At 49.1% G+C, this 22,845-nt stretch overlaps 1 protein-coding gene across 2 annotated transcripts; it reads left to right on the top strand.

The window, feature by feature from the left end:
* Positions 1-9,056: 9,056 nt before the first annotated feature.
* On the top strand, positions 9,057-22,411 carry ESRRA (estrogen related receptor alpha). 2 transcript variants are annotated; one of them, XM_053367984.1, is made up of 7 exons: positions 9,057-9,260; positions 12,811-13,156; positions 16,837-16,953; positions 17,125-17,250; positions 18,887-19,054; positions 20,416-20,685; positions 21,885-22,411. In XM_053367984.1, exons 2-7 carry the CDS (start codon positions 12,823-12,825, stop codon positions 22,130-22,132), a joined length of 1,263 nt encoding a protein of 420 aa, XP_053223959.1. In that variant the 5' UTR covers positions 9,057-9,260; positions 12,811-12,822; the 3' UTR covers positions 22,133-22,411. The 2 variants fall into 2 exon arrangements, with proteins under 2 accessions (XP_053223959.1, XP_053223960.1); XM_053367985.1 differs by lacking the exons at positions 9,057-9,260; positions 12,811-13,156; positions 16,837-16,953; positions 17,125-17,250 and adding an exon at positions 17,361-17,501.
* Positions 22,412-22,845: the final 434 nt, after the last annotated feature.

Here is a 22,845-nt window from a genome sequence, read left to right as displayed (position 1 = left end):
GGAGGTTTAGGACCAGGGGTTTCCTGTCTTTTCATGCAGAGGAAGTCCCTAATCCACTGAGGAATTGAGACCCATTGGCTACCCTCACCTGGTTTAGCCACAAGCTCCAGTTCAAGAGTCTGAGGCTTCTAGGCCTTTCTCCAAATCCTTCCTTTCTATTTTTAATAAATCAACCAGGACTGCTGATTTATATCTTTTCCACTAGGAGGCAAGAGTGGCATCTGTCAAACACAGCTAGAAAGAAACTCTAAACTGAACCAAGCATGTCTAGGTTCCCTAAACCCCAGTTTGAGAGGAGAGTGGCATCTAGCGGTGAGCGCTGGGACTACAAAGCTTCATAGAATCATAAAATCTTAGAACTGGAAGGGACAACGAGGGTCATCTAGTCCAACCCCCTGCAATGCAGGAATCTCAACTAAAGCATCCATGACAGATGGCCACCCAGCCTCTGTTTAGAAACCTCTAAGGAAGGAGAGTCCACCACCTCTCCTGGGAGTCTGTTCCACTGCTGAACAGCTCTTACTGTCACAAAGTTTTTCCGAATGTTTCATCGGAATCTCATTTATTGCAACTTGAAGCCATTGGTTCGAGTCCTACCCTCCAGAGCAGGAGAAAACAAGCATGCTCCCTCCTCCATGAGACAGCCCTTCATTTATAAAGACATTGAACAACAACATGCCCAGGACACAACCCTGCAGTACCCCACTTGTCACTTTTTTCCAGGGTGACAAGGAACTATTAATGAGTACTCTTTGGGTTCAGTCAGGCAACCAGCTACAGATCCACCTAACAGTTACCTGGTTCAACCCACGTTTTACCAGCTTACTCGAGAAGAATATCAAAGCCTTACTGAAATCAAGATACACTATCTCCACAGCATTTCCCTGAACCACCAAGTTTGTAGTTCCATAAAAAAAGAAAAAGAAATCAGATTGGTCTGGCATGAGTTATTTTTAGTAATTACAGCATCCTTTTCTAAATACTCACAGACCAACTGTTGAATTATCTAGGACCTTCCCTGGTATCAATGTCAAGCTCACCGGTCGGTAGTTACCTGGGTCTTCCTTTCCCCCCTTTTTGAAGATGGGGACAACATTTGCCCACCTCCAGTCTGTAGGGACCTCACCTGTTCTTCAAGAATTCTCAAAGATAATAGACAAAGGCTCTGAAATTACATCCGCAAGCTCCTTTAGTACTTTTGGATGCAGCTCATCAGGCCCTGGAGATCTGAACTCATTTAAAGTAGCTAGGTGTTCCCTTACTACCTCTTTTCCTATCTTGGACTCCCTCCTTACATCATTTATTCTGTTATCACCAGGTTGGACATCGCTTTCCTTTGGGGTGAAGACAGAGGCAAAATAGGTGTTGAGTAGTTTTGCCTTTTCTCTGTCACCCAATAGCATTTCTCCGTGTTTCCCACATGGAGGATCTACCACTTGCTTGTTCTTCCTCTTACTTTGGACATAGCCAAAGAAACCTTTTATTATTATTTTTAACCTCTATTGCAAGCTTGAGCTCATTCTTAGCTTTAGCCAGCCTGACTTTGCCCCTGCAACTGTTGGCTAATCATCTATATTCCTCCTTTGTGATTTCCCCTTTCTTCCATTTCTTATTCATGCCCTTCTTAACTCTCAGCTCATCTGTAAGCTCCTTATGCAGCCACACCGGTTTCCTTAGATGCCTCCCACTTTTCTTTCTGCTTGGTATTGTCTGCATTAGGGCCTTCAACATTTCTCCTTTCAGAAACTCCCATCCTTCTTGGACTCCCTTCTCACGGAGTATTTCTGACCAGGGGATCACACCCAGTAGCTCCTTCAGCTTTTCGAAATTGGCCTCCTTAAAATCCGGAGTGCATGTTTGACTACACTCAGTTTTCCCTTGCCTCTGTATCCTAAAACCTAGGAGAACATGATCACTTCCTCCCAAGTTTCTGAGCACTTCCATTTCATCAATCAGTTCTTCGCTATTGGTGAGGACCAGGTCCAAGATAGATGTTCCCCTTGTTGGTTCTTCCACCTTCTGGGAAATGAAATTGTCAGCGAGGCAATGGAGGAATTTGTCAGACCTTACACTCTTAGCAGAGTTTGAGTCCCCACAGATATTGGGGAAGTTGAAGTCCCCCATGATTATTATTTCTCTCCTTTTTGAATGTTTGGTAAGTAAGGCATCATCCAAGTCTGAGAGCCAGTGTGGTGTAGTGGTTCAGAGCGGTAGATTCGTAATCTGGGGAACCGGGTTCGTGTCTCCGCTCCTCCACATGCAGCTGCTGGGTGACCTTGGGCTAGTCATACTTCTCTGAAGTCTCTCAGCCTCACTCACCTCACAGAGTGTTTGTTGTGGGGGAGGAAGGGAAAGGAGAATGTTAGCCGCTTTGAGACTCCTTCGGGTAGTGAAAAAGCGGGATATCAAATCCAAACTCTTCTTCTTCAGTCTAGATTGGTGGATCTATAGCAGACACCCACAGTAAGGTCACTGTTGCTTCTCTCTCCTACAATTTTTACCCATATGCTCTCAATCTGCTACACTTTTTACCCATAATAATAATAACCCATAATAAATAATAATTCCTAATAATCTGTGAAGAGATGGGGATGGGGGCTGTTGGTTTAGCCGGGGACACTCCCCATCAGGACTCCTGGTTTCTCTGGAAAGAGGTATGGTAAACAAAGTTGGAGGAAGAGTTGTCACTCAGCAGCAGAGCATGCAGAAGTCCCCATAGCCAAACCCTGGAATCTCCATGTAAAGCTGGGAAAGATTCCCTGCCCAAAACACTGTTTTGTTAACAGTGTTTCATATATTGTAATTGTTTCATTGATGATTTGTTCATTATTTTATATGGCTTGTGCTGCATTTGTGATCTTCTATTATGCAGATGGTGACAGCAGCCACAAAATTAAAAGACGCCTGCTTCTTGGGAGAAAAGCAATGACAAACCTAGACAGCATCTTAAAAAGCAGAGACATCACCTTGCCAACAAAGGTCCGTATAGTTAAAGCCATGGTTTTCCCAGTAGTGATGTATGGCAGTGAGAGCTGGACCATAAAGAAGGCTGATCACCGAAGAATTGATGCTTTTGAATTATGGTGCTGGAGGAGACTCTTGAGAGTCCCATGGACTGCAAGAAGATCAGACCTATCCATTCTTAAGGAAATCAGCCCTGAGTGCTCACTGGAAGGACAGCTCCTGAAGCTGAGGCTCCAATACTTTGGCCACCTCATGAGAAGAGAAGACTCCCTGGAAAAGACCCTGATGTTGGGAAAGATGGAGGGCACAAGGAGAAGGGGACAACAGAGGACAAGATGGATGGACAATGTTCTCGAAGCTACCAATGTGAGTTTGACCAAACTGCGGGAAGCAGTGGAAGACAGGAGTGCCTGGCGTGCTCTGGTCCATGGAGTCACGAAGAGTCAGATGCAACTAAACGACTAAACAACAACAACAACATTATGTTCTGTTATGTTATTGCTATGCATTGTTTGTAAGCCGCTTTGAAATCCATTTGAATGAAAAGCAGCATAGAAACACAATCAATCAATCAATCAATCAATCCTTGGAGAGACACTGCCAGACAGAGCAGACAATTCAGAGCTAGATGTACCAAGGGGCTGATTTGGCAGAAGGGAGCTTCTCATGTTTTGTTCCTAGATCTGTGTGGCGGCTGCATGATTTTTCCAGCAATGGACCTCTACTCCATCAACAGATGCCAAAGCTACAACTCTCAGAGTGCTTGAGCTATATCCTCTTCCACCTTCCCAGGAAACTCTGGGAACTGTAGCTCTCTGCGGGGAATAGGGGCCTCCTAACAACTGTGGGTTAAACCACAGAGCCTAGGACTTGCCGGTCAGAAGGTCGGTGGTTCAAATCCCCATGACGGGGTGAGCTCCCATTGCTCGGTCCCTGCTCCTGCCAACCTAGCAGTTCGAAAGCACGTCAAAGTGCAAGTAGATAAATAGGTACCACTCCGGCGGGAAGGTAAACAGTGTTTCCGTGCGCTGCTCTGGTTCACCAGAAGCGGCTTAGTCATGCTGGCCACATGACCCGGAAGCTGTACGCCGGCTCCCTCGGCCAATAAAGCGAGATGAGCGCCGCAACCCCAAAGTCGGTCACGACTGGACCTAATGGTCAGGGGTCCCTTTAATTTTACCTTTACCAACTCTTAGGTGTCACTACTACTGCCTGGCTCCCATTGGCTTAATTCTTCCGCCGGGGAGCTGGTACCCTCAATATGTGCTCCCACAGGGAACTGATTTCAGTACGTGGGGAACCTTTTTGCAGCCTGAGGGCCGCATTCCCTTCTGGGCAACCTCCTGGGGGGCCACATGCCAGTGGTGGGAGGGGCCAGAGGCAAAACATGGGAGGAGCAACCAAATTTCCCCTTCGTAAAGGAAGATCGCTTCTGCATGCGCTCAGAAGCAAGAAGTATGATCAGAGTTCAAGGACATGTTCCAACCAGGCAAAAGCACTCAAGGAGGGTGTGAGGCAGGGCCAACGAGGAGTGTGCCACGGGGAGAGAAATCATAGAATTGTAGAGTTGGAAGGGATCCCAAGGGCCAATCCCTTGCAATGCAGGAGTCCCAAGGGCCTGATGGAAAGGTCTGGAGGGCTGCATTCTACTTCTGTTGTATGCCGATGCTGTTTTCAAAGGTTGTGTTTTGGCTCTTTCAGAATCCAAAGCTTTGGCCTGCCCCTTTGACCCGGGGTGGGAAAATCCCTTTTTGCAACAGGCAGGACAGCCCCCACCTGTGAAACACTGCCAGATCTGCAGGCAGGCAGGCAGGGTGATGTGGTATGGTGGGGGGGGGCAGGGAAGGGAGATGAAAAGGAACACCCACACCTGCAGGAGGATTCTTGAGCGTATGACTCAAGATTTGTCAAAACAGGCAGAGTAGCTGAGGCTGGTTCCTCCGCTCAAAGCAAAGTGGGTTCGCTCCAGGAGAAAAGGGCGTGTGCAGGGTGTTTCGGGTTGGGGGGAGAAGACAGGGCAGGGTATGCATGTGAAGGCTGGTGGGGTGGAGGAGGAGGAGGCGGAGAGGGAGCCGGGCAGCTGAGCTCCAGGGCAGGACACTTTGTTGCGCGGCGGGTTTCGCATGTGGGTCCCACCCGCCCTTTGGGACAATTAGAACTGGTACCAGCTGGAACCACGCTGCCCCACAGCAGGCAAGAAAGCCATTGCACAAGGAAAGGGCGACTGAAAGGATCGAGGGCGTTGGAGGAAAGCTTACAACATTGGGGCTTTTTTCCTCCAAGTTCAGAGAAAAGGCATGAAAGGGAGGAACATGAGAGGCGGATAAAATTGTGCAGGGAGCGTGGAGGAAGCGGACAGGGAGACTCCACCCCCAGCCCCATCTCTCTTAATACTAGAATCCAGGGACACCCTCAAACGGCTCAAGACCATAATACCTCAAAGACCGCCTCTCCCCATATAAACCATCCCAGACTCTGTGATCACCACCTAAGGCCCTTCTTTGTGTACTTCTTCCACAAGAGGTCCGGAGGGTGGAAACACGAGAACAGGGCCTTTTCTGCAGTGGCTCCCTGTTTGTGGAATGATCTCCCCAGGAAGGTTCACCTGGCGCCTTCATTATACACCTTTAGGCACCAGGCAGAAAAATGTTCCTTTTCAACCAGGCCTTTGGCTAATCAATATTCTTATAGCCTTTTATATGTGTTTGGGGGAGGGGTGTTATTGGTTTGTCGTTTCTGTTTTAACTATTTATTTGTGCTTTTATTTCGTGTTTTCATCTTGTGAGCAGCCCTGAAGATCTTTTGATGAAGGGCGGTATATAAGTCAAATAAATAAATAAAATAAAATAAATAATCCTGAATGGTGGGAGATTCCGGTCAGATAAAAGGAAGAACGTCTTCACACAGCTAAACATTGACACCCAATACCGTTTTAAAATATGTTGGGGAGGGGGGATTTTGGGGTTGTTCTTGTTTTCATTTATATTATGTATTTTGTGTTTTTATCTTGTGATTTTATCTTGTGAACTGCCCTGAGACCTGCGGGTATAAGGCGGAATAATAATAATCATCATCATCACCATCATCATCATAGGCTCTTGGCCTCATCCAGCAACCCTCGAGGATCAGAGAGCTGGAGAGCCCTAGTATCGCACCTTGCAACATTTCACGGATGCAAAGAGGGAGATGTTGTAAGGCCCCCAGTCTTACATTTGATCGCCTTATTGATGGTTTTCAAGGCCTGTTTAAAACCCATTTATTCCCCTGGTGCTTGTAATTTAAACGCTGGGCTCAGCCGACCTTTTCTAACAGCACGTATCGCTGCTGGTTTTAAATGGCTAGTTTTAATTAAATGGTTCTTTTTTCAGCTGTTCAAAATGAATTTGATATGAGCACGGACTTAAGTTTTGCGAGAGGGAGATGTCTTGAAAGGCAGCCTAGAACCAGTGTGGTGTAGTGGTTAGAGTGTTGGGCTAGGACCTGGGAGACCAGGGTTCGAATCCCCACTCAGTTATGAACGGACTCAGTGGCTTTGGGCCAATAATCTTCCTCTCTCCCTCTCCCCCCCCCCTTTCTCACACACACTATGATATGGTGCCAAATTCTATGATCCTCCTCTGCAGGGTGACATATTGATTTGAACAACTTGCTGCTGAAGACTAATTCATTTGTGAGAACTCTTGAGGAGGTTTTTCATTGACAAAGGTGGCTCCATAAGTTTTTAAACAGAGGTTGGGTTGCCATGATTTGTAACCAAAGGTTTGCTCTGTGTCTTATTGTTTGTGGTTTGTTTGTCTGGGGAGATAAACTACAAGCCCAAGTTGGGACATAACGCTAAGCCAAACCATAGCCAGCTTGCTTACGCTAAGCCATAGTTTCACTTACTGTTATGTCTCGTTATGGTCGTGGCAGAGCCGTCTTCCCCATAGGGCTTAGTGGTGCGTTGCACCAGGGCGCCAGTCTCTCAGGGGCGCCCCAGCGAGTGGGGGAGCTACGCAACTTTGCTGGCGGCTTCCCCTTTCCCTGCACGCACGCCAGCTGCGCCCCATCAACCATATGGCTGGTGGGCATGCAGCTTCCCTCCCAAGCCTCTGTGGGGAGTGCTCTCCCACAGCGGCATGGGGGAGAGTTGCAGGGGGCCCCCATGGCTGGCAGTGCGCAGCTTTCCCCCACTATCCATGGTAATTTGGGGGCGCTAGGCGGATATTTGCACCCCAGCGCTGTGTCTGCTAAAGACGGCCCTGGTTAGTAGCAAGCTTTCAAGCTTGTGTTGTTAACATTAATAATAATCCTATCTTTTGTTGTTTAGTCGTGTCCGACTCTTCGTGACCCCCTGGACCAGAGCACGCCAGGCACTCCTGTCTTCCACTGCCTCCCGCAGCTTGGTCAAACTCATGTTAGTAGCTTCAAGAACACTGTCCCACCATCTCTCCTCTGTCGTTCCCTTCTCCTTGTGCCCTCCATCTTTCCCAACATCAGGGTCTTTTCCAGGGAGTCTTCTCTTCTCATGAGGTGGCCAAAGTATTGGAGCCTCAGCTTCACGATCTGTCCTTCCAGTGAGCACTCAGGGCTGATTTCCTTAAGAATGGATGCGTTTGATCTTCTTGCAGTCCATGGGACTCTCAAGAGTCTCCTCCAGCACCATAATTCAAAAGCATCAATTCTTTGGTGATCAGCCTTCTTGATGGTCCAGCTCTCATTCTTAAGGGTCAAGTCTTATGCAGCTAAAATAGAACTGTCCATGCAACAGAGGAAGGCATGAAGAGGCTATGGGGAGCCTCAAGATTTGCAAATACAGTAAGCCCACAAGTGCAAAAACACATAAAGCCAGGAGGGCTAAGATCACCTTCTGCTTGCTCTCCATACTCTTGCTAGGCCCTCTCTGTCTCCAACTCTCTGATGCCCAAACACTCTCCCAGGGTCAGTGCAATGGCTGATGGGATTGCCAACTGTTGTTTCCAGCTCTCCTGCCTCCTCCTGACGTTTTTTCTACTGCCTATTTTGCTTTCTCCCTTGTCTTTCCTATCTGTTTGTTTGTTTGACGCCCATGTAAGGTTGTGTTTGTGTAAGAAAAATGTATGTATGTTGTGGGCTTACTGGTCAAAAAAAACTTTAAAGGGGGAGGAATCCTAAGGGTGAGTGTACAGACACTCACACTCAGCTCAAGGACTGAGCATGCTCAGTGAGCACAAAATGCTAGTTGTGATGTGGAAGCAGATGGGGGAATGAAATGGAGTTTTCTGGGAAAGGGCATAGCTGGCAAGCTTGCAGGTGCCAAGACCAGAAGCACTCCATGCTGCAACATTTTGTTGCAGAACCCACTTGTAACAAATAATTGTAAAAAATATAATTTATAACTACACAAAACTAATAATACTAATACTAATACTAATAATAATAAATTAAATGAAGTAGTGCTGGCTAAGGTGATGCCATTTGTAGCTCGATAGGTTGGGGAAGGTTGCGGATGGCACATTTGTTAAGCCTTAAGGTACCACAAAACTCTGTTTCTGTTTTCGCCGCCAGCATCTCACATGCTTCACTCGCTTCTGCAAACCGTGCGGAGGTCAACCGCACTCTGGCTGCCACGGCCAGAAGAACCGAATGCGGGCGCTGTGCCTGGCTCAAGCTTGGCCGGTGGGCCATCCACCTGCCTGCGGAAAGCTCTCCTTATCTTTTGTCCCCTCCTCCTTGCTTGTCCCACCCGTAGGTAGACTGCCCCTGGCTGTGGAGGCTCCACGGAGCTCCTTCTCCTTAACTGGTAGGTTCCATTTCCCGGGTGACCTTGAGAAGCGGGGCTGCGGGGAGAGAGCGGGACGCGCGCACACCCAAGTCTCCCCCACCCGCGATCGGGCTGCTTGCCCCCCAACCACGCGGGGGGCGTTGGGCAAGAGACGACCTTTCCCTCGCCCGCCCCGAGTCCTCCTCCTCCTGCTGCTGCTACTGCTGCTGCTCCTCTCCGGGCGCCACGTTGCCAGCAGCCGCGGCCGGCGCGCGTTGTTGAGAAGAGCGCAGCGAGCGCCTTGGAGGGGGGGGGGACCGCGTTGTCCCCGCCCCTCTGCTCTGCATATTCATCTCCAGGCCCCGCCCCCACCAGCTGGAGGAAGCCGAGTAGGAAGTGGGTTGCGATGTCCTTTTGTGTCCTACAGCCGGAGCGAGGAGCGAGCGCGCAGCCCCAGCCCATGGCCCGGCCGGTCCCCGGCGCGCGGGGCCACTGAGCCGCCCCGCTCGGACACAGCTAGGACCCCGCCGCCGCCAGCGCTTCCTGAAGCTCCCAGCCCTTGGCTGCGACCAAGGTCAGTGCGATCGTGAGAAGGAGGAGGAGGAGGAGGAGGAAGAAGAAGCGGGGAGTATTCTGACGATCGCGCCCCCCCCAATCCCAGCCCCCTTCTCCAAACCGGCTCCATGTGACCGGCGCTTTCGTTGTGGGAGGTTGGTTGCCTTGCAGGGAAAGAGAGCGCCCGATCCAGAAAACAGGGGGCGGGGGCAGGCAGGGTTCTGGAAGTGGGGGGGACACACACACCACGGTGCCCCCATTCGGGGGCAGACGCGCGTCGGTAGACGCGCCGGCGCCCCCAAGTGCGCCAGAACTCACTTACATGCAAATAGATATCGGTGTACTACGGGTGTACACACGTCTATTGCAGTGCCTCTGTTAGTGTGGCAGAGGGCAAAAATCATGTGTGGGGGGGAGTGGAGAGATGTGTGGGCAGAGATCAGGGGCATGAAAGTGCTCGTGTGGATGTCCCTGTTGACGCTGCCAGGCAGAGTCGTGCTCCTGCAGCAGAGTGCGCAGACCTGGGGACAAGCAGTGTGGGGCATGGCGCAGCCGGCGGGGTGGGGGGTGGGGGACATGATTTAAGGTCACATAGTGCGGATATTGTGTGTTGTGCAGGTGTAGGTGGGTCCCTCGTAGGCACCTGTGTAGGCCTGCTTGCCTAGGTGCAAGGGCACTGAAAGAGAAATGCTTGCGTATGTACAAGGAGGGCGCACTGATGTGCTCACAGCCGCACATGGAGATGTTGAAGTGCTGCGCCCAGATGAGTGGAGAAGTCTCCCTTGTGTGTACCGACACGGCATGCATATACCCCCTGCAGCTGCCAGGATGGGGAAACCTTTTTGCAGCCATGTGCATAGCAAACTCATGCGCGCCTGGGCACGTGTGAACAGGAGAGGGCTCAGACATGAGAGTGCCCTGTCTCTTTTGCCCAGCTGGCCTCACCGCTCAGCCACTAGGGGGCACTGCGGCCCGTAGTAAGTGGGGTGTGCGGGGGAGAGTGACAGAAGTGAACTGCAGAAGGGTCAAAGGTCATGGGCACATAGGCTTTCCACATGGAGCCCGAGAAAACATGACCACACATTGTTCAGCTGCAGGGAGGTGGTGTGCAGAGGTGTCCGGGAGGCTGAGACAGCTGCCCTGATTTCACAAAGTCTCCTGCTTTATGGAGTCCTGAGAACGATCGAAAGTCTGTGGCCGATGTGCGCATGGACTCTTCTGAATGGCTTCTGCTTACTGGGGGGGGGGGGTTGGGAGAAAGTTGGGCAATGTCTCCTAGCCCCCTCTCTTTGGCCCATGCTGCTCCCCTCCTCCTCTTGCATAAACTCCACTCTTGTCCCCGATTGGGTAAGGGGTGATGCACTGATCCACAGAGGACAAAGGTCCTTTGACTGGCCTGGCAAAAGTGGGGAGGGTAAACCTATTAATAGAGGCACAGCGGGGGTGTCACTTAGGGGTGCAGGGGCAGAGCGTGTGCTAAGAGGTGTCTTGCGTGCCTGGAGTTAAAGACGCTGCCCTAGGGTGATTACTGGTCTTTCTCTTTCGCTCAGGGCACTGCTCAGAACACACAAATAATGCTAGCTAATGAACCGCAGGTGCTTATTATTAATAATAGTTTCATCAATTTTATGTGTTTGTTTATGGAATCTGTATCCCGCCCTTCGTCCCAAAGGAGCCCAGGGCGGCAAACATCGAAATGTGAAAGCAGTACAATTTGAAAGTCATATTTGCATTTCATCCCTGCACTGCAGGCCTAGTTGCTTTGAGGAGGGGTATTTAAAAACGACTCTCCCTGGTCACTTTTGCCCCTTCTCCAAACTCAGAAGGGGGAGGGCAGAGAGACACAACAACCTCCCAATATGTAGCCAGGACATCAGTATGAAATCTTGGCTGGTTATGGAAGGAAACCTCAACAATCCAGTGTCCAGAAGAGGTGGGGGCCAGAGAGCCTTAACCTAAGGTGTGCAGGAGATGGGAGGGGGGCACAATTCATGTGTGGGAGGGTTAATCTTTGTTGCATTGAAGTTGCAGGGGCAGGGAGGGGGGAGAGAAGAGATGTCAGGTTGCTGAGCCAAGCGGCTATTCCTGTCCTCTGCGTGTTTACATTTAACTCTCAAAGCCCCAGAATGTTGCTGTTCTCCAAAGAGGCGGTCAGGGACAGGACAGGACCGGACCAGAGGCAGCGAGAGTGCACTGCCTTTGATGCCATCGTCAGCCCTGCCTGGGTGCCTGATTGTATCTCCCTGGAGTGACCTTGAGGCCGCTCCATTCTTCCGGCGGGATGCTGGATCCCAGGCCAGCAGCTGTGGGGTGGACAGTGTGTAGGTTGATGAGATAAGACGGGGGAGGCCTACATAGCAGGGCCTTCATGGAGTGAGGAACACTCTCCCCCCGCATATCCACACATAGCATGCTGCCAAAAAGGCAGTAAATTTTGAAGAGAGTCTCTTGGCCTGTCTGATTTAAGCCACGGTTAGCCATCCCAAAAGCTCTTCCTTGCTATGCCTCCGTCAATGGAGTTGAATGTAGAATTGGGGTATATGCTACACTTCCTTCAGTGGGGGACAGCTCCCCAGATTGAGGAGTGGAACTGGAGGCCCCCAAGTACCTCGGGTTAAGTACTTAATTCGTTCCGGAGGTCCGTACTTAACCTGACACTGTTCTTGACCTGAAACACCACTTTAGCTAATGGGGCCTCCTGCTGTCGCTGTGCCGCCAGAGCACAATTTCTGTTCTTATCCTGAAGCAAAGTTCTTAACCTGAAGCACTATTTCTGGGTTAGCGGAGTCTGTAACCTGAAGCGTATGTAACCCGAGGTACCACTGTACTAGGGTTGTTGTCCCCCCCCCCACGCCCTGACTCGGTTCTTCTGATTGATTTGTCGTCAGATTCTTCCCCCTAGTTGGATAACTTGGCCTAGCCCCCCAAATTCCATGCTGGTCCCTGATTGGGTGGTGGGTTTGTGACGCACATCCAAGTGACAGGGCAGGATTTGGGACAGCGCACTGTGGCTCTCTGCTCTTTGTCACAGCCCGGCCGCCGAATTCTGTTTGTGATTGTGGTCCCTTCTGAGTGAGAAACGGATTAATCGTCGTTATTTTAAAGATCTGCCTTTGGACACCACCTTTAAGCTTTATCACACTGAAGGGCTCTGTCCATTTTTTAAGAAAATGGACTTAACCTGTGCAACTCCGTCAGTTTTTAAGATGCTCAATCTACATGTACACTACACATTTAAAGCACTCAATAATTAAGTTTTGACTTTCCCCCAGAGCATCCTAGGAATTAAAGGTGCACAGAGTGATTTATCAGGCAATCTTTCTTCCCAGGGAGCGCCAGCCGTTGTAGCTTTTGGGGGGAAATAGGGGTCTCCGGGCAACTCTCATCACCCTTAACAAACTGCACCTCCCATAATTCTGTGGGGGGAAGCCATGACTCTTTAAAGTGGCGTCAATAGTGTTGTGAATGTGGCCTAGAAATATTTTCCAACATTCCTGCTGGTTCAGTTTTTTTTGTATGTTGTGGCAGCTCTTCTCTGACGCACCCCATCTGTGTCCTCTTTCCTGCAGCCCTCTCTAGCCATGTCATCCCGGGAACGCCGGGCAGAGTTTTTCATCAAAACGGAGCCGGCCTCCCCAGACAGCCTCGCCCAGCACAGCCCCAGCGGGTCTTCGGACACCAGCGCCAGCGGGGCCCCACAAGAGCTTGAGACCGCTGGGGCGCTGCCTGCTGGGACGGGGGCCTCCCGGCGACGCCATGATGACGACCCGGACGATCCTCCCGGGCGGGGGAAGTACATGCTGAGCGCCATGCCCAAGCGGCTGTGCTTGGTGTGCGGGGACGTTGCCTCAGGGTACCACTATGGCGTGGCCTCCTGCGAAGCCTGCAAGGCCTTCTTCAAGAGGACTATCCAAGGTAGGCCACCCCTGCCTGGGCGCTGCAAGAGAAGTCTGTGGTTCCCCTAAAGCTGTTAGGGAAGAAAAGGGGTCTTTGTTTGAGGAAGGGCAGTGAGAGAGCATCTGCTTTGCATGCAGAAGGTTTCAATTCCCGGCATCTCTGGGTCAGGCTGGGAATACCCCCTACCAGAAACCCGGGAGAGCAGCTGCCAGTCTGGGTAGACAGTACTGAGCTAGATGGACCAATGGACTGACTTGCTATAAAGCAGTTTCTGATGTTCCTAAGAAGAAAAAGCCCCTGCTGGATCAGGTCATCTGGGGAACCTTTGGACCTCCAGGTGGTGATGGACTACAACTCCCATCAGTCCCAGTGAGCGTCATCAGTGGTCAAGGATGATGGGAGTTGTAGTCCGGAAGGCTGCAGGTTCCCCACCCCTGATCTAGTCTCACATCCTGTTGTTCCGATGACAGATAGACCTTTCTGAGACGCTTGTTGCCCCTCTGGTAGACTGTCTCTTAAAAGTGAGGTTCTATTTAGCTATCATGGTGAATAGATGTTAACAGGGCTGGTGCCATGGTGAGGGGTTGGACTGTCCTGTTCAGGGATATTCTAGGTCTCTTTCCTAAATGTTCAGCTTACTTGGGGAGGGGGTGGAGAAAGAAGTCCCTTTTACTTGTGGAGATTAATAAAACTGTAGGAAGTCTGAGTATGAATGAACTTTATTGCGCATTATGAAAGGGCTTTGCAAAAGCAAACACCCTCGCTTCTTGCTCACACATAGTTTTCTCCATTAACAGAGTTTAATTGACATTTACAGCATCCAGCATCAGCACATCACTTCATTAAAATCATTAAAAGGTCTCCCATAACCCCCCTCCTAACCCCCCCCACCTTTTGAATGTAAATTCCTAGCTGCTGTGGCAAACAGCACCAACCTATAGGATGCATTTTACCAAGTTGGTCTGTAAGAAGTACTATAATTAAATTGCTGCGATCAAGTGTGCAGCAGCTGTGAAAAATGTGAATTCCATGTTGGGAATCCTTAGGAAATGGTTTGAAAAGGGGGCTGGGGAAAAACACTGCCAAGATTATGTCTTTATGCAAATTATGGTGCAGTACGCACTTGAAATACTATGTACGGTACTGGCTTCCGTGCCTCAAAAAGGGATCTTGTAGAGCTGGAAAAGGTTAAGAAAAAGAACTGAACGAGGGGGTGAAGTAACTCCTTTAGAATCATAGAATGGTAAAGTTGGAAGGGACCAACCCCCTGCAATGCAGGAATTCTGCCCACAGCCATCCCTGGGTGGGCTTGTGAGGAAAGGCTCCAGTATTTGAGGCTTTGTGAGTTTAGAATAAGCGGGGACTTAGTAGAGGTGCATAAAATGTGGCACAGTGTGGAGAGACAAAAGTCTTGGGGAAAGACCAGTCTTTCCCAAATTTGGGCCTGCAGCTGGTTTTGGACTACAATTCCCTGACCACTGGCTCTGCTAGCTAGGGATCATGGGAGTTGTAGTGCTGGAGACCCAGTTTGGGAAACACTGCTCTAGACTACCTCTGGAATCAGAGGCAGCCTACCTTTTGAATACCAGTGGGGAGATTGCTGTTGCTTCCATGTCCTGCCTGTGGTCTTCCCATAGGCATCTGGTTGGCTACCGAGAGAACAGAATGCTGAGATTGGATGGGCCTTTGGCCTAATCGAGCAGGGCTCCTTTCATGTTATGAACTTCTTATTTTGGTCCTGGCTGTTCTTCAGGGATTCCCCACCATGTTTGGACACGTTTGCACTGTACACTAAAAGCACTGTGATACCTCTTTAAACAGACATGGTTTCCCCCAAAGAATTCTGGGAGCCTTAGTTTGTTGAGGATGCTGAGAGTTGTTAGGGGACCCCTATTCCCCTCGCAAAGCTACAATTCCCAGAGTTCCCTGGGAAGAGGGATTGATTACTTAACAATCATCAGAAACGTTTATCTATGAGAGGAATAGGGGCGTCCTCCTAACAATTCTCAGCACTCTTAAGAAACTACAGCTCCCAGAATTCTCTAGGGGAAGACGTGGTTGTTTAGCATGGTACAATGCTGCTTTAAATGTATGGTATGAATGTGGCCTTAGACAGACTCTCTCTCTCTCTGAATGTCCTAGAATCATAGAGTTGGAAGGCACCATGAGAATCACTTAGTCCTATCCCCTGCAATGCAGGAATGTTTTGCCCAACATTGGGCTTGAATCCGACACTGGGCAAAATGTTGAGCATGAAGCGTCTCATGCTCTACGACTGAGCCACACACTTTCCCCAATAGACTTCTCTTCCTCCATGAACTTACGGAATTTAAGAAAAGAGCCATTTCAGCTCAGTGCTGTTGCCTCATCTTGTGCTGGGGGAATTCCATAAGTTAAGTATGTATTCCATGAAGAAATACTTCCTGAACTTGTGTCATTCCTGAACCTTTGCACTGATACAGCTTCCTTGATCTGTTTTGTAGCACTGGATAGGGGCTGATGGATAAAAGCACAAGAAGGGCCCACAAACAGTCTGTGAAGGCAGTAGCCTCTCCCGCCTCATAACCAGTAATTTGAGGTATACTATTACTGCACCTGGAGGTTCCACTTGGCTAATGTGGCATTTGGAACATAGGAAGCTACTTTTATCTCAAGTCAGGCCATTACTTTATCTAGCTCAGTATTATCCACTGACACTGACTGGCAATGACCCTAAGTTAGTCACGTCCATTCACATCAGTGGATTTACTCTGTGTATGACTAACGTGGGCTGCAAACTTTTGTCTTCCTTGAACAGAGGTTTTTATTTTATTTATTTAGGAGCATTGCTTGATTTTATTTTTTTTAAAAAAAACACCTCTAAGTGGTGTATGACTTTAAGGCATTAAGCAATATTATTAAAACAAAAATAAAGCAACAACAACAACCCAGCAACGGTAGAACAGTAGTGTAAAATGCTTCTAAAAGCAAATTAAAAACAGAAATCCAATGAAATCAAACAAAACAAAACAAAAACCAGGGACAGGAAAGTGTGGGCAAAAGGAGATGTCTTTACAAAATATCTGAATTTAAAATGCCCTATTAATGGGCGAGAGACCCCCAAATACCCCAAAACTCAGAACTCATGACTGAAGCTTCCACTTAAAATTCAAACATCATTTTGATATAAAAATGCTTTCTTTCAACAAAATGCAAGAGCCAGTGCTGATTACTGCTACTACAATTTATAACCTGACCTTCACCCTAAGGTCCTAGGGCAGGTTACAACAATTAAAACATTATTAATATTGAAATATTGCCTGTGTGTATGTACATACACGCAATATTTCAGTATCACACAGAAATTAGGTGGGTCCTAAAAATATACACCTCAAGTGTCAAAAGTCAGGGTCAAGAAGTACAGTGGTTAGAATGTTAGACTAGGACTTGGGTGACCAGGGTTCAAATCCCCATTCGGCCAGGAAACTCGCTGGGCGATCTTGGGCTCAGTCACTTCCTCTCCGCCTATCCTACCTCACAAGGTTGTTGTGGGAATTAAATGAGAAGTGGGAGAACCATATATGCCACACTGAGCTCCTTGGGGGGGAGGGAAGTGGGATATAAATGCAATAAACAAATAATATTTTTGAGTAAATGCATATATATTATTTATACTATAGCTTTTTTAAGCTTTCTGGCCCTTTCTCTTTCTCTCTCAGGCAGCATTGAATATAGCTGTCCGGCCACCAACGAATGTGAGATCACAAAGCGGCGCAGGAAAGCCTGCCAGGCCTGCCGTTTCACCAAGTGCCTGCGCGTGGGCATGCTCAAGGAAGGTACGGCTTAGGGCCTCGGGGTCTAAACCTCGGGCGTGGCACCAAGGTTGACGGGGCGGGAAGGTGCACGGCAAATGTGAAATGGCTTGTGGGGGGGGAGAGGAATTGCAGGAGGAAGACGGAGCTCCTAACAGGTTGAAAAGGTTCTGAATCGACTTTGGTCTTCTCCAGGGGTACGTCTCGACCGGGTGCGAGGAGGGCGTCAGAAGTACAAGCGCCGGCCTGAGGTGGAGGGTGCCACTTACCCCAGTGCATTCGTCACCCCACAAATTGCTACAGCGACCACCAAGAAACCAGGTAAAGGACTGCAGTGCCCCCCTGAATCCCATACTCTTATCCAGAGTTTGGGGATAAAGGGGCCCAGGGCGTGTGACCCATACAGAAGTGTACTTGGCTATGTCTCCATCCTAGAGCCAGAGAACATTTTTTCAAGCCAGGGGCCACATTCTCCTCTGGGCGATGTTCCGGGGGCCACATGCCAGCGGTGAGCAGGTCCAGAAGCAAAAGAGGGCGACAGAAAGAATATTTATTTTGCCTTTGTACCACGGGTTAGTTTTCCACAAGCACCTATCTGTACCATTCTTCCAAGCAAGCAAGAGGCATTGCTAGAGTTTAAGGATGCTGTTCAGCTAGGCCAAAACACTTAAGGAGGGTTTGAAGCAGAGCCAGTGAAGAGGTGTGGCCCAAAGAGAGTTCTGAGGGCCAAATAGAAAGGCTTGGAGGGCCGCATTTCACTCCTGGGCCTGAGGTTCTATCCCCACAAGTGTCTCCTATAGGCTTGGACTCCGGAGTGTTTTATTGAACCAGAAAATGCTCTGCCTTTCCCCGCTTGTTGAAGCTGGGCTTCCTTAATCTCTCCTCCTAACCTTAAGGAGCCAGCAATGGTACCATTCTCACTGTGGAATTATCCCCTTGGAAAAGGGCTTCTGATGTGAGCAACGCTTGTTACCTTGGCAACCTGGCAGGCACAACCCTGGGAGGAAGAAGAAGAGAGCGTAGGCCAGGATTTAACAGCTACACTTTCGTTTTGTAGAACATGCGGTATTGCCCTCTGGGCCTGTACTATTGAGAGGGGATGACATTGCTCAATTGAATGTTCCCCTTTGTAATGTACATTAAAAAACAGGTGCATCCGAGAGAAAGCTTATCTATTTGTTTATATGCCACTTACTGCTAAACAGGCTTCTAAGGAGTTTACAAATATAAATCCCACTTATGCTGTCTGCAGAGTCGTCAGTGCTTTAATGTGTTGTAACTCATATGCAAATTCAAAAGGGAGAGTGGGTAATTTGACCAGAACATCACTACTGCATACTTTGTTGAAGTTTGTTATCGTTGATTGTTGTAACAAAAAATACTAAAAGCAAAAACCACCAGTTATTCCAGGATCCCTAATAGGCTAACTTCCCACAAGCAGGGAAGAAGTTGCTGTTCTATCTTTGGGGAGCGTTAGACATGTGTTTTACCCACAAACACGTACAAACACATGTGTGGTGCATTCTGGAGTGCCATAGTTCCAGGAGGATTGTGTCATCTTGATTTTTCTTGTGTTTAAAGTGGCTCTTAGGCTGGCAGGTACAGCTATGATTGATGGCAAAATGAGAAAATATGAGAGAGAAACGTGGGCCCTGGCCTCCTTTGGCCCACTTCCCTGATTAGATCAAGGCTGAGGAACGTGTGGCCCTCTGGACTCTGTTGGACTCTAACTCCCATCAGTCCCAGCCAGCATCATCGATGATCAAGGATCATGGGAGTTGGAGTCCAGCAGCTTCTGGGGCCTAATTGCCAACCAACATTAGCTGAATTTGGGAATACTTCCCCCAAGCGAAGAAAGGGAGATTTGTGAATCTGGAGTGTACAACTTACTCCTGACACTTCTCTTTCTTTCATCTTTGATCCTCACCATCCTTTCTTCCACCCCCGCTCCCTGCAGCTCCAATGAACACAATGGTGTCGCACTTGCTGGTGGCGGAGCCTGAGAAGCTGTACGCCATGCCTGACCCCGCACTTCCTGACAGTCCCGCCAAAGCAGCGAGCACTTTGTGCGATCTGGCTGACCGGGAGATCGTGGTCATCATCGGCTGGGCCAAAAACATACCAGGTGAGAGAGAAGGGCTGGCTCGAGGTCATGCCTGTCCGGCTGTTGCGCAGATATTACCTTGCCACTGTTCAAAGACCCACAACGACTTCTGGTCCATTGCTGAGCTTGGCACAAGGCTCAGGAATACTCTGATGGGATCCAGAGTTGGTGGTGGTGCATGGGGCACCCCATTGCTTTCTCTCTTTCTGCCATCCACTCTCTCCCGGCGACTCCTAGCTACCTGTTAAAGCATCCATGACAGAGGGCCATCCAACCTCTGTCTAGAAACCTCCCATGAAGGAGAGCCCATCACTTTCTGAAAAAGTCTGTTCCACCGTCGAACAGCTCTTGCCATCCAAAAGTTCTTCCCGGTGTCCGGTTGGAAAGCTCAAAGCCATTTTTGGGATCCTCTCCTCTGGAGCAGGAGAAGACAAGTTTGCTCGACCTTCCATGTGACAACCCTTTAAATACTTGAAGATGGCTACCATATCTCCCCTCAGTCTCCTATTATCCAGGCTAACCACACCCAACTTTCAACCGTTCCTCATAAGGCTTGGCTTCCAGACCCTGGATCATCTTGGTTGCCCTCCTTCGCACACATTCCAGCTTGTTAGCATCCTTCTTAAATTGTGCCCAAAACTCGACACAGTGCTCTAGGTGTGGTCTGATCAAGGCAAAATAGTACCACTCTATTCATAGATTCATAGAATTGTAGAGTTGGGAGGGATCTATTGCTTCTCTTGATATGAAAGCTACATTTCTGTTGATGCAGATGGGAATAGCGTTAGCTTTTTTGCTGCTACATCACACTGTTGACTTGTGTTAAGCTTATGGTCTACCAGACCCTTAAATCCTTTTCACATGTACTACTAGCAAGCCAGGTGTCCCCAGTCTTATATTTGTGCGGCTGGTTCTTCTTGCCTGAGTGTAGAACCTGATATTTGTCTCTTTTGAGATTCATTTTGTTAGTTTTGGCCCAGTTCTCCAGTCTAAGGTCATCTTGAATCACAATTCTGTCACCTACCCTTCCCAATTTGGTGTCATTTGCAAATTTGATAAGCTTCCCCTCAATTCCTTCATCCAAGTCATTTATAAAGATGTTGAACAACAATGGGTCCAGGACAGAACCCTGCAGCACCCCGCTTGTCACTTTTCCCCAGGATGATGAGGAACCATTAATGAGTACTCTTTGGGTTCAGTCAGTCAACCAGCTACAAATCCACCTGACAGAAACCTCATCCCCCCCCCCAAAAAAATCATTTCCAAGCATGGTTGCTTAGAATCAATTTCCGCTCGCCACAGGCCACCCTGCAACCAGCTAGTTAGCTGTGAATTAATCCCTCTTCATCTTTTTCTTTCCTGTTTTGTCCTTCCTGGCTCAGGATTTCCGGCGCTGTCCTTGGCGGACCAGATGTCTGTCCTGCAGAGCGTGTGGCTGGAGGTCTTGCTGCTGGGGGTGGCCTGGCGCTCGTTGCCCTGCGAGGACGAAATCGTCTTCGCGGAGGACTTTGCTCTGGACGAGGAGGCGGCAAGGGCGGCGGGGCTACTGGAGCTCAGTGGGGTGGTCCTGCAGCTTGTGCGCAAGTACCGGGCCCTGCGCCTGGAGCGAGAGGAATATGTGCTTCTCAAGGCCTTGGCGCTTGCCAACTCAGGTGAGTCCCTTTCACAGGCAGAGAGATGCCAGGTGGTTGAGGTGGGGGGTTTCCCCACAGTGTTTATTGTTGTTTTTATATCCTACCTTTCCTCCAGGGTGGCATACATTGCTCTGCCCAGATCCTCCGTATTCTCCTCACAAGAACCCTGTGAGGTGGGTATGTGACTAGCCCAAAGTCTAAAGCCCTAAACGGCCTCTGCCCAGTGTACCTGAAGGAGCGTCTCCACCCCCACACTGATGTCCAGCTCCGAGGGCCTTGTGGCAGATCCCTCACTGTGAGAAGTGAGATTACAGGGAACCAGGCAGAGGGCCTTCTCGGTAGTGGCACCCTCCCATCAGATGTCAAGGAAATAAACAACTACACAACTTTCAGAAGACATCTGAAGTCAACCCTGTTTATGGAAGTTTTTAATGTTAGATGTTTTATAGTTTTTAATATTCTGTTCAGATTCGCCCAGAGTGGCTGGGGAAACCCAGCCAGATGGGCAGGGTATAATAATAATAATAATAATAATAATAATAATAATAATAATAGAGCCCCACCCATCTGGCTGGGTTTCCCGAGTCATTCTGGGTGACTTCCAGCATATACAGAAACATAATAAAACATCAAACATTATAAACATCCCTATACAGGTTTAAAAAGTGCCCTCAGCAATCTCAGTGCATGAATTAACATGGCCAGGCTGCCCCTGTCCAAGAGTGGCAAAAGGAGGAAGATTACCAGGAAGAATGGATGAAATTTAAAGATCATTTAGTTAAATATGTTAAGTTTAATTAATTGGAAAAGCTTGCAAATACCAGATAGGCTTAGGATTTAAATATGCAATGTGATGAATTACTATGTTTAATGCCGAATTGGAGAGAAAGAAAGATGTTCAGTGATCAAGTTAATTTTATAAGAATATTGGTTTTGGAAAACCGTTAATAATGATATACACTGAAATTCAACCAGGGGGATACGAGAATGTCACTTAACAATGTTACTAAGTTAGATTTAAATATGGTTGAGATTTATGTTTGTTTGTTTGTTTAAAATTTTTGGAAAATCAATAAGATTTTTTTAAAAAACAACAAAAAACAAGAGTGGCAAAAGGTACTCCCGGCTACTGAAGCTCCCGGAGTCTCTTCCATCAAGCTAGGGGGTCCTAATGGCTGCTGTGTGCATCTATTTCCCACCCTTCCTGTTTCCTCCAGACTCGGTGCATATTGAGGACATGGCAGCCGTGCAGCGGCTCCGGGACGTGCTACACGAGGCCCTGCTGGAATACGAAGCATCGAGGCGGCCCGAGGAGCCCCGCCGGGCCGGCCGCCTCCTCCTCACGCTGCCCCTCCTCCGCCAGACAGCCACCCGCGTCCTCCACCACTTCTACAGCCTCAAACTGGAGGGCAAGGTCCCCATGCATAAGCTTTTCCTGGAGATGCTGGAAGCAATGATGGACTGAAGGAGGAGGCCGGGAGGGGAGGGCAGGGGACAGGATTTGGGGAGGGGAGCAAAGTACAGGCTGACTGGTTATTGGAGATTGTTGGGGGGGCGCGCGTGCAGAAATGGAACGGGGCTTGGGTTTCCCCCCCTCCCAGAACCGCCGCTCGTCTGCCTCATGTTAAAAAAACGCATTTCAATGTATGCAAATGTGATAGCTGCCCATTGCTTTGCACTGAGGCTGACTTTTTTTTCTTTTCTGAAGAGAACGGACCCCATGGGGGAGGCAGAGAAGTTTTTTTTTTAAAAAAAACAACAACACAAAACACCAGCCCTTCTGGACGCCAGAGGCTGGGCTGCCGCAACGTGGGGCAGGGAGAAAGGGAGACAGAGAAAGTTTTGACATTCACACTGGAAGCCATACTTTAATTTTTAATTTATTAACTTGGGGAAGGGCAGGGGGTGGGTGTTAGCCACTGTAGCTCTAGCCTGGAAGCCATATTGCATTTGCGAGGCATGGAGGAGGGAGAGGAAGGGTAGTTGTTGGGGAGGGTTGTGTGTGTGTGTCTGCACGTGTGTGTGTGTGTGTTGGGGGGGTGAATGGTTTGTTCTTGCCCCAGGATGCAGCTACAGGATAGCATGGGATGGAGAGCAGAGACAGGAGGTTCACGGCCTCTTTCCTACACCACTCAAACGCCATCTTGGTTTTGCCCCTGGGCTGGGCCCAGCCAAATG

The sequence above is a fragment of the Podarcis raffonei genome, chromosome 16 (assembly GCF_027172205.1).
Source record: "Podarcis raffonei isolate rPodRaf1 chromosome 16, rPodRaf1.pri, whole genome shotgun sequence".
Classification (NCBI taxonomy): domain Eukaryota; kingdom Metazoa; phylum Chordata; class Lepidosauria; order Squamata; family Lacertidae; genus Podarcis; species Podarcis raffonei.
The sequence above is the reverse complement of the archived record's forward strand: the minus strand, read 5'-3'. Positions and strand labels throughout refer to the sequence as shown.

Bases quoted from the DNA above. Each gene is read 5' to 3' on its own strand.
- ESRRA (XM_053367984.1), top strand. From the start codon at position 12,823: ATGTCATCCCGGGAACGCCGGGCAGAGTTTTTCATCAAAACGGAGCCG. The intron at 13,157-16,836 runs GTAGGCCACCCC...TTTCTCTCTCAG, and splicing joins CTTCAAGAGGACTATCCAAG to GCAGCATTGAATATAGCTGT. The intron at 19,055-20,415 runs GTGAGAGAGAAG...TTCCTGGCTCAG, and splicing joins CTGGGCCAAAAACATACCAG to GATTTCCGGCGCTGTCCTTG.